Below are 12078 nucleotides of genomic sequence, written 5' to 3' on the forward strand. Positions count from 1 at the left end.
TGAGCCACCATGTGGTTGCTGGGATTTGAACTCAGAATCTTTGGAAAAGTAGTCAGTGCTCTTAACCATTGAGCCATCTCTCCAGCCCAAGTCTTATGTTTTTCAACAGGGGCTCTTAACAGAGGAGACACTTTTCCCAGGCCAAATGTTCCAGAAAACATTCTCATCCTAACATGCTAGAGCTTGGCTTGGTTCCAGAAATGACTTTTGCAAAGAAAGTTCTATAATCTCTTATCTTCCAACTAAAAGCACTCACACAAACTGCTTATAATGGTACCATATGAGGGTTGGAAAATTCACTCTGGATATGCAAGTGGGATCCGGTGCCAATGGGTCTGTATCTCTATCCTTTCTGAAATGCTTTCCCAGTTTGTTTTTCTCCTAATTAGGACATATAAAAGCATCATTAAATGACACTACTGAAATTCTACCACATATTTTTCTTGATGTTGAAAAATTTAGATACAAATACTATATACTAAACTAACTAATCTGTAGATTCAAGACACTTCTAGGACAATTATTGTGTCCTGTATTATTTAGTAGTGCTACAGGAGGTTTCCTACAGGGGATGGCCTATAGACCCAGCCTGCAGCTTTGTTGTGTAGCTTTGCTTCACTATAACAAAAGACTTAGCTTAAAGGCAAAGGCATCACACAAGAAGAACCTTTCCTACAATAGTCTCCTGGGAATATGAAGCTAGAGAGTTCAGAATGGAGAGGATGAGAGTATGAGTCAAGAAAGAAGAGGGTAACATGCTGACCACCATGCAGAAAGGAGGCTGAGATGAAAATGTGGGGTGGTGAGATGAAAATAATGTAAGGAACCCCAGGTTAGAAAAGAAAGCAAGAACACCTGAGTGTTAGTTACTAACAGTGATCTCAGCTGTGCACTGCGGGCACCGTTGCCCTCTTACCGCCTCCTGAGCATGTGATTTACTCATGATGGTGAGTAGAGTCTGTAGGAGCACATCCAGGAGGCTTTCCACCATCATCTCTACCTCCTCCATGACATCTGCCTCCTGGAGTGAGCATTAGAGAGCACACCATTAGCACTAGGCTAAGCAGATGTTCAGGACCAGAACTCACTAAGCTACATCAGGAGTGATCTAATATTGATCTTGTAGATTCACCAATATGAAGTGTGCAAGAAATCCAGGACAATGGCTTTGGCAGGAGGTGAGGCATGCCTGTCTCACCTGTCCAGGCATGGTAGCTGTAGCCTTTACTTTACTAATGCCAGCCACAAATTTTAATCTCAGGCAGATACATTAATTTTGATACACAGGGCAGAGACGAATGCCCAGAGTTAAAGGTTTTCTTTGATTTTCCCATTTGAAGAGAAAGCATGCCTCTGACACTGAGAAATGGTGAAGTTTGAGAAATGGCAAAGTCCTCCTTCCTCCCCCAATCTTCATTTTTGCAACCCCCCTCTTTGGACATTTCTAGTTCCTCAGTATGTTGTTATTCTCAGTTCATCTGACTCTATTCTCAATCCATATATCTCTCACAGCTTTATGAAAGAAGAACATGCTTTCTTATTATAGGCTACTTCTCAGTTACTAGAATTTTAAAACAATCTGTATTACCCTTTTATAGACATAACATTAATTTCAAATTTTGTAGGGTAGTTTTTATTATCTTCCAAGGAGATTCCCAATATCGCTTCTCCAAAATATATTATGAAATTTTATTCTGTGTCTGTGTGATTTATGTATGATGCATGTGTATACAGGTGTACACAGCTGGTGTGGACACATGTGGAGTCCAGATGTTGACATCAGAATGCTTCTATTGTTTTCTATATTATCATCATCATTACTATTATTTGAGACCAAGTCTTCAACTGAACTTGGAATTTGCCATTTTATCCCAAATGGCTGGCCATCAAGCCTCCTGGATCTTTCCTATTCCTCCATTCATTCTCTTCCCAGTGTTGGGGCCTAGACACATGCACCATTCTGCAAGGTTTTTATGTGGGTGCTAGAGATCCAAATGCACGTCATCCTTATGCCTGCAAAGCAAGCACTTTAAACACTGAGCCATCTCCACAGCCCTTCAGACTATTTATACAACTACTGATGATAATTTTCATCATCTATCCATCCATATTACCATCACTAAACATTCAGTGTCACTCACTTTTTGAAAACCTAACTATACTGAGATGAACTAGAGAGATTTATCTCTGATCTCACAGAGCTTAAATTTCATCTTCCTTTTACCCATCCACCAAATATAATTATATTCTGCCTCATTTCACATGAGGAATTGGCTCCTGGGGCTACAGTGATCAAAGTAATTTTAATACTCTTTTCTTTGATACATGTTTGAGCAGTTAACTAAACTACACCTTTTAGGTTTTTCATTGGTTTTCATTTTTCCTTTACTTTTTAAAACCCTTCTTCAATGTATTCCTTTCTTTTAGCAATAATCTACCATATACATGACCTTGGACTACTGTATACATTATGTGCTTGGTGTGGCTTCAATGAGGCCTGCTGGGAAGGAGAGTTGCCAGGTCTTGTCTGGAGCAAAGAGCAAACAATAGGATTGCTAGTACTATCTAAAACACTTTCTAGTCAGTTAGGTCTTTTATCAGATGGTGCTTTAATTCTGGACACTAGAGCTCCATTTTTGGTTTCTGTCGTTTGCCCAAATAAAGCATGTCATTGTTTCAGGTGCCTCTTTTGCTCCCCCTAAGTTTTGTAAATATCCTCTGGGTCATATCCTTCATTTTAAATGCACTTAAATTTTATTCTGAAGCATTAACTTAAAAAACTGTAATAAAATCCATGCTTGTTTTTCATTCTTTTTATACCTTTCCTATAAGCTTCTATAATACACATTTCTTCTGTTACCAGTATATTAAATGAATAATATGAAAGCAAATGCTACTCTTATTCATTCCTTTGCTTTTTCTCTACCTCAATCTCTCTCCTTCTATCACATATTTACTTTAAAAAAAAAAGGAGAAAAAAATAGGTGAAAACATTAGTTGAAAACTTCCATCTAAGGAACCATCCAACATCTCTCAGACTCAGCACTCTTATGGGTAGCAGAAGCTATTGCATATCCTGACCTCATCTCGCAAGATGTATAGATGCCATGAACAGAATCAAACTATGTGAAAGGTGAAAGTCTGAATAAGCAAGATCCCCCAACTAGTCTGTGTCTGCTTTCTGGCATTTGTAGTACTTGAATCTTAAGAAAACTCCCAGAAATCCAGAGTTATTCCCTTTTGATAGAAACAGAAGATGAAAGTAACTGGCCTTACCGATACTTTCTTACCGGTAAGAAATGATTTATCAGTGTACATTTATAATAGTATAACTGTTAACACACCAAGGATGTACTGTACTGAGAAACTTGCTAGGCATGCACATTCATTTGGGCACTTGCCTTTCATCAATAAAGGCATCTGACTGAGAAGTACACAAAGTGATCATTGTTGGTCTCCTGACTATAATAACATGAGACCAGGGCAGAGATAAGTGGGGAGGGCTGTGGGGTCACTACCAGAGAGCTGGTCTTGACGATGGAGAAAATGCTGCCCAGAATCCCTGAGCAGATTAGCAACTCTTTCTGCTGCCTCAGGTGAAGATGAATATGATGAAGAACCACAGGGAGTAGGATACGGCGGGATTCTAGGAAAGAAAACAGAGGTGAGTTCATCCATCGGAGGACAGCTAGCTACTGATAGAAGATAGCGGCATTGTGGGACTTAAAGGAGATGAGGTTAAGGGTGAGTCATAGTAGAGGTTTAGATCAAAACATAAATTACAGTAGGATTTATAACAACAAATCACTGCATGAGTTTTCTTAGTATTTATTTATTTTATGTATATGAGTACATTGTCGCTGTCTTCAGACACACCAGAAGAGAGCATCAATCCCATTACAGATGGTTGTGAGCCACTATGTGGTTGCTAGGAATTGAACTCAGGACCTTTGGAAAAACAGTCAGTGCTCTTAACCACTGAGCCATATCTCCAGCCCTACATGACTTTTCTTAAGTGATGTGTCAAGCAGCTGAACACATACAAAAATTACAGAAGGAAAAATATTAGAGATTGAAGGGGCTGTCTCATTTTCTGTATTTGAAAGCAACTTTTTGAGACAGCACATAAAGAGAGAGTTGTAAGCAGTGGATTAGTTACAGTGTACAAATCATTGGTAGCATTTCCAGTCTGAGGCAGGAGGAAGAAGTTTACCATCAACGGTAGTGCTACTCACTGCTGCTCTACACTGCTACAGCTGAGTCAGTGGGAGCATCTCCTTAGCACACCAGCGTACACTGCTTTAAGCTAACAAGTCCTTCTTATGCTTTGAAGTCAAACTTTAAAAATTAATATGTAAAATTGTAGTTATGAAAATTTAGATAACTACTTTTTGCTGATGCTTCAGATTTATTTTTGTGATTGGAGGTTTCTTCTAGAACAGTGGTATCTGACTTAAATAAGGCTCCTATTTGATGTTGCAGTAAGGTTGGAATTGATCATAAGCAATATAGCTTCAAGGATAAATCTAAAGTCTCTTTCTGCAAGGTATCCTGGACTTCTGAAGTATCCGTGCTGATTGCCTAGGGACTATAAAAGTTTTTCTGTCCACGTCTCTCTTAGAGAGAGGTGGGGAGGGAATGAATGAATATCTATCTGACTGGTGAGCCAAAGAAATAAGCAAGCACAGTTTCCCAGGTTCCCTTTTAGGGCCTTTTAAACTGATGGTTTATCCTTGTCTTCTTGAACTGGGAACTTTTCTTTTGTCCTTTCTCCTTCCCTTTGTCCTTTCATCTGACTCGTGTTGAGACAGGATTCCACAGCCAGCATCTGGCTGTACCTGTGCCTGGAGACCAAGGATCACCCACTACATATTGTATGTTTATGTCCCTATTGAATTCATACATCCATACACCTAATCCCTATAGTGACAGCATTTGAAGTGGGATAACTTCCTAGTGATAAAGTCATGAGTACCTTATCCTCATGAATGAAATTAGTACCCTACCTCCTCCTGAGACACGGTCTCACTGTATAGGCCTGCTAGGCCTAGAACTTGCTATGTAGATCAGGGTGGTCTTGACTGCACAGAGATTTGTCTGTCTCTGAAATTAAGTGTGTGCAACCTCTCCTGGCTGAGACTAATGGCCCTTTAAAAGAGATCTCAGAGTGCTTTCCTGCTCTTTCTGTAAGGCAATAAAACAAAAAAGAGAGATACCTATGAAACAGAAAGTAGATTCAACTAGATATTAAACCTACTTGAATCTTGATACTGGACTTTCGAATCTTTAGAACTTTAAAAATTAAATATTTGTGTTTTTTTGATTTTTTTTTTTGAGACAGGGTCCCATGTAAGTTAGGCTAATTTCAAACTTCCTATGGTGCCAAGGATGGTTTTTATTTTTCATTAGCTGAAGTTACAGGTATGTGTTCTAGTTAGGTATATATATGATAAAGTCTTACTGTGTAGCTCAGGCTTGCTTGAAACTCACAGAAATCCACCTGGTATCATACCCACACTATTTGCTGTTTTAAAGCCACCCAGCTTGTGGAATTTTACTGTCACAGTATGAAAGGACCAATACAACGTCTTATGAGCTTGCTCTAAGGCATGGGCTCCTAAGAGTAAATTGTGAGAGAGGCAAGTAGGCCTAAATCTTGACTGAATTTCTCATATAGTTTACTAAAATCACTACACTTACAGGGTCAGTGATTTCATACATTATGGTTGTTAAACTGATACTTTGAACTGTTTAAATTCAAAGGAAGGGAAGAAATAAAATCTGACTCTTTTCAACTTCATTTACCTGAAAAAGAAAACAGGCGACTGTCCACTGTCCTGGCGATGGACTGCAGCTTTACCACATCCATTGACTGCCCAATGTGCACAGTGCTAGGCATGCTTCCCAGTGTGCCTCTCACAAACTCTGCTACCTCTTGTACAGTAAACATTTGCAGAAGCTCATCAAAGATGGTGGGAAAGGAATTAAGTAGTGCAGCCTGTGGGAGCAAGTAAAGCTGTGATTAGATCAAAGTTTGGTTTGTGTTTATCTTGTATGTTCAAAGGTATGAGGTTGAAAGAGTTTCAGAAGGCACTGCAGCAGCCCTGCCCTGAGAGGCATCTTCCCTGGCCCTTGACTCTACTGAGCCCTATAGGATTCTTGGAGCATGAGGAAAGGAAATTCAAAACTAAAACAAGGGATTTTCACTAGGGTTCAGGCCACCTGAAACTGCCCAGGCATTTGCAGGCAATAGAAGGAAGTATAAGGAGAAATTTACACAATGTAGCTACAGAGAAACAGCTCTTTTTCCTCATAAAATAAGCTTAAACTTTTTAGTTTATGACTAAGCTCTTGACTTTTCAATTCTGGTTCCCAACACAAACCAGAAACCTCTAAGAAAGGGAAAGGGAAAAGTAAGCAAAAGCTGAGTGCCTTCAAGCGGAACCTGCTAAACTCCATTAAAATAGCAGTAACCCAGTTTTAAAAACTAGATAATTTTTCAGGGAGAATGATATTTGTATATAATCTGAAGAATATGTATATTATTTTCTCATATGTGATCTCTAGTAGTAGAAGTATGAGAAACATATGGGTTCACTTAGTTATAAACTCTTGAGGACTAATAATGCAGACTAAGAATTCAGAGACTCAGATGGCCCAAACGTGGAGGGAAGTAAGGAGGAAAAGGACAAAGAAAGGGAAAGGGAGAGGGAGAGAGAAAACATGTGCACATGGGGTTCTAGATCTGAGCTCTGGAAGCAAGATGTGGTCTCTTGAAGAAATGTAATCATTTATTTTAATGAGGTGGGGGAAGCATGATGGCATTAGTAGTTTTATTTATCTAAATTACATTTATTTATTCATGTAGTGGGGGAGCACATGCTCATGTGGAGGTCAGAGGACAACTTATGGGAGTTGGTTCTTTCATTTCACCATGTAGGACCTGAAGATCAAACTCAGGTCATCAGGGTTGGCATCATGAGCCTTTACCTGCTGAGCCATCTTGCTGCCCCAATCAGATAATATTGATCCATAACTTTTGAGAGGCAGAACACTATAGGAGAAAAATAATAGATTTTTAAATTAGACACATATGAGTTCAAATTCCAGCTTTAAGCCAGGTGTGGTGTTTCATGTCTGTAATTTTAGCTATTCAGAAAGTTGAGGCAGGAAGTGGCAACTTTTAAGATCAACCTGGAAGATACAACAAATTCAATATAAATAAATAAATCTTCAGTTTTGTCATTTGCCTGCTATATGTTTGATGAGTTGTCCTAATTTTTGGTTTTTCATCTATAAAATGGAGATAATGATATTATTGGCCTATGGGGAAAACTAGGTTCATTGATTCCAGCAGAGTGTCTAGAACACAACAGGTCTTCAATAAATGCTATGTGATGTTAACTGTCAATTTGTCAAAGTCTAGGATCACCTGGGAGATGGGTCTCTCATCATGCCTGTGAGAGATTATCTTAATTCTGTTAACTGATGTGGAAGACCCATCTTTATTGTAGGCAGGACTATTTTCTGAGAAGGGGATGGATCCTGAACTGCATAAATAAAAAGAACTGAGCAACAACATGCAGTCACTGCTCTCTGCCTCTTGACTGGGCATACCATGTGACCAGCTGCTTCAATCTCCTGTTGCCTTCCACTATAATGAATTGTACCTTCAACTTATGAGCAGAATAAACCCCTTCTCCTTTAAGTTGCTTTTGTGATATTTTACCACAGCAGCAGGAAAATAAGCTAAGCTGAGCTAGTTCTTATTTTTTTCCTGTATTAATTGAAAGCTCTCTGAGGGGAACTCCTTGTACTTCTTAGTCTTCCTATACCACTAATACAAACAAGGTTTAAAAAGGGCAATAGAACAGAAGGTAAAAGCTCCCTTTTAACAAGTGAGTTGAGGTTGAGAGAAAGTGTTCTCCTTAAATGATTTATAAGGTAGTAGATAATGGTGTGTAGTGAGTGAAAATTTATGCCATGGGAAAGGCCTTGTATTACTGTCCCTTATGTTAAAGCCAGACTAAAGTTGTAAAATTTATGTGAATTATATCTTCAGGTTAATACATCCATGAAATATCACGGAAATTGTTTTACAGTTAAAACTAGCATACAAGCATATAAGCAATTCAGATACAAAAGACAAAATGGGTGGAAGTAGCTGTGTCTTAATAATAACACTGTAGCCAATTCCTTCCTTTAAATGGTAAATTTTCCTGAAATTATGCCCCAGGACAGAAAGACATACTCTCACAACTTCTGATAGTCATGATCAAAGATAGAAAGTCTAACTGTATAGTAAAATTTTCAAGAGTTCTGAAACTCATGAAACATAAGCTTGGCAGCAAAGAATGAGAGTCGAACCCTAAACATATCTAAGATGATACCAGGTTTACCATGCAGATCTAAGCCATCTGTCCCAATGTGGTAGCAATACCACTGCTGTACAAAGCATTGCCAAACACCCAGAAAGAATATCTACTCTGTTCTGTTAGCTATTTTTGGTCTCCCTGTAACTATTTTTGGCTGGGGGTAAAAAGCAGCAGACACCCTTGGCCTCTATTAGAAGGAACAGATAGATTGGAGTAAAGTTAGAAAGAAAACAATGAGTTTCTTGTGATACTTTTGTGAGATCATGGGAAGAGATTCCACTTTCACTAATACCATACAGTAGCATGCCATAATGGAATGGATAGACATACAGAAACTGTCCCATCTCTGTTGGCATCTTTTGGCATAATTAGCTTCAAAATACTCAACAACTATAATCCATGAGATAAATGTGTACTAATTTGTTAAGAGAAAATAACTCCTATGTGGATGGAGTAATGACTATTTGATTTATTATAGTATAAGTTGGATTATTAAAGGTAGTTGACTAGCTAGTTAGAAAACTTTGATATTAGGAAGAAAATTTCTTTTTAACACTGATAACTGTAATAGAATCTAGCTCTAATTCTTAGTCAATGCATTCAATTATTCCCAGTAGCTTTCAATCTATCCCACTCTTAACATCTCTAGTAGACAAGTTATAATAAAAATTAACTAGGAAATAAAGTACCCTGTATATTTTAAATATTCCCTATGAATATGATGTTCATAACTATAATAATAACTAACAAATTTGATCTGAAGAGAATTCATAATAACAAATTTCTGCTGCTTTCCTAGTATATAGCCACTAAACTCTTTCATACCTCATAGCCGAGGCAAGTAAAGGGTAGCATTTTGTTCTACCAAATATTTACTTGCAAATCACCTCCTTCCCAACACAAAAATCTTGTCATGGTTTCTTCATTTCTGAAAATCAGGACAAAGAAAACTCTGACAAAGAATCCCAGCAGCAATAGCTCCTCCACATAGTAGCTGTAGATGTCTGCTCCAGAATGTGACTGTTAATAGTAAGGAATGGATGGAGAAGGGTCTCCCAGGTCCTACCCCTACTACTAAACTACTTGCAACTAATAGTTTCAGAGAAGAGGGGAAATCACTGTCTCCAGTTGTGCACCCACTGGATACTCCACCAGGCAGTGATAGATAGGTCCAAACCAATGTCACACAATGGTCATGATTAAACTAAATGGGTCACAAAACCCAAATAAAAGCCAAGAATCTTGGAAAAGAACTGGTAGGTAAGAGCAGAAAGTTGTTAATAAAGGAAACGAGACAAAAGAGGGCTGGGAAAACAGAAATCAGAAGCTATATGTGAAATTGTCAAAGAAAAAATTTAATTTAGAGAATCCCCAAAACAACACAGCACACCACGACACAACAGTAAGAGCAAACCCCACACTATTTTCCACAGTCCACAGACCTGAGTGAAGAGGAGTGTTTCTGAGTTTCTACTGTCCAGACTCAACACAAACCGGATGGACTGGAAAAGTTCCTGGATGCTAGACCGGAACTGTTCCTCTTCCATCCCACATGTGGCTCTTGAATACAGGATTCGTGATTGCACAATGAACTTGAAAAGGTACTCCAGAGCCTAGAAATGTGGGAAGAAAAGTAATGGACAGTCATTGAAGATGGTCAGAAACAACTCACATAATAAGAATGTTAGTGCAAACAAAACAAACAAAAAACAAACCCAAACAATAGCAACCCCCAAAACCAACCCCCCAAAAAACCCAAAACAAAAACCCAAAACTAAACAAAAAACTCCCAAAAAACCAACCAACCAAACAAACAAACAAAAACCCAGCAAACAAATCTGATGACATGTGATTCCAAATATGAATAGGCACTTTATTTTTAATATTTTTTTGGAACTGAACCCAGTTCTCTGCAAGAGCAGTCAGTGCTGTTACTATTGAGCCATGTCTCTAGCCCCTATATATATATATTTAAGAACAGAAAATGAAAAACCTCAAATGCAAGGATATAGCTTAACTACTTTTTTCTTTTTCATTTTTCTTTTTATTTTTGCGGGGACTTGCTGTATGTCCTAATCTGGCCTCAAACTCACAAGCCACCTGCCTATCTCCTGAAATGCTGGGATTATAGATATGTACCCACACACCTGGTATAACTACACTTGAGTTTATTGTAAGAAGGTGTGGTAGTTTGAATATGCTTGGCCCATGAGAAGTGTCACTATTAGGAGGTGTGACCTTATTGGAGGAAATTGTGTCATTGTGTAGGTGGGCTTTGAGGGTTCCTAGTGCTCAAGTTCCATCCAGTGTGGACGGGACCCTCCTCCTAGCTGCCTGTGCTCAGTAGTCTCCTGGATATGTTCTGATCAAGAAGTAGAACTCTCAGCTCCTTCTCCAGAACCATGTCTACCTAGATGATGCCACACTTCCTGCCATGATAATAATGGACTGAAATGGTAAGCCAGCCCCAATTAAATGCTATCTTTCATAAAAGTTGCCCTGGTCATGGTGTCTCTTCACAGCAATAGAAACCCTAACTAAGATAAAAGGAAAGGATGCTAAAGGAATCTCCTGAAACTAATTTACATTATAGTTGGGGTCTTAAATATGGACTTCTGCCTTATAAAAGATCAGAGAAATCTGGACTAGTCCTAGGTTATACAGCAGCTAATATACCTGACACATCTAGTTTCTTCCAGTCAAGACATTTACCGTTAACAGTTTATTATAACACACAAGACAGTGTTCTCAAAATGTGGCTTAAGAGCAAAATGTGATTTTGATGGATCCTTGCAATTTGGCTGATGTTTATCAACAAAGTAATTCTCCTTTAAGAGAATAGACTCATGCCCCAAGACTGTTTTCTAACGAAAGAAATGCTACATTATCTCAGATAACAGAAAGGTTAAGACAGTGGATCAAAACAAAGCAAAACAGAGTTACTTGAAGTACACAGAAGAAAACAGCTCTCAGCCTCCCTTGAATCTGCCTGATAGGTTTAGCTCAGAAAATTCAGTTCATATAGGTAACTGTTAGTTTGGGAAAATGTTCTCTGATCTCCACATGCACATTCCAGGCACACCCCAAATAAATAAATGTAACTTTTTTTTAAAGGATGGGAAAGGAGAAAGTCAGACTTGTATCCTTCTTTCCTTATTTATTGGTTTATGCCACAAACAAAGCTACCCCTGATGTCATGTCTTTGTTGCCATGATGAATAGCATTCCTTTGAGCTGTTAGCTAAGATAAGTTTAATTGAGTATTTGATCACACCAATGAAAAAAGTAATAAAACCATCAGTCTCATACAGTGCTAGAGCCCTGTTCTAGCAGTTTTTTTAACATCTAGTGATTAGAGAATTTGAGAAAAATCTGTTAATTTATAAATCCAGCTAGATGTTTGTAAGCTATACTGTCCCAGTGTATCTACATTTTAGTGATTCTTCATGTCTGTGCAGCAGAAAATACAAAATACCAATTGTATATTTTCTCAAAAATTTCACATGCTTACAGTACAATGTTAGCCCATCAAATGTTATACTGTCAGATACCTAACCTCAGGAGGCAAAGGATCAGTGATTATGTAGAACATGGGAAACAGAAATATTTTTAAAAATATGAAACCACGGAATATCTATAATGTTATATCTAGTTATATACTAAACATATCTTGAAATTTAAAAAGAAAATATTTTCTTATCACC

At 38.2% G+C, this 12078-nt stretch overlaps 1 protein-coding gene across 1 annotated transcript in view; it reads right to left on the reverse strand.

Annotated features, from left to right (window-relative positions):
- Positions 1-12078, reverse strand: part of DOCK3 (dedicator of cytokinesis 3) — a 331413-nt gene that overhangs the window by 62011 nt on the left and 257324 nt on the right. Inside the window, exons 23-26 of the mRNA XM_080933917.1 lie at positions 9818-9988; positions 5806-5998; positions 3519-3646; positions 875-1021 (exon numbers count right to left, since the gene is read on the reverse strand). Coding sequence (XP_080790043.1) covers positions 875-1021; positions 3519-3646; positions 5806-5998; positions 9818-9988 — 639 coding nt within the window. The remainder of the gene's footprint in view (positions 1-874; positions 1022-3518; positions 3647-5805; positions 5999-9817; positions 9989-12078) is intronic.

Source organism: Micromys minutus (assembly GCF_963924665.1).
Source record: "Micromys minutus genome assembly, chromosome: 21".
NCBI lineage: Eukaryota > Metazoa > Chordata > Mammalia > Rodentia > Muridae > Micromys > Micromys minutus.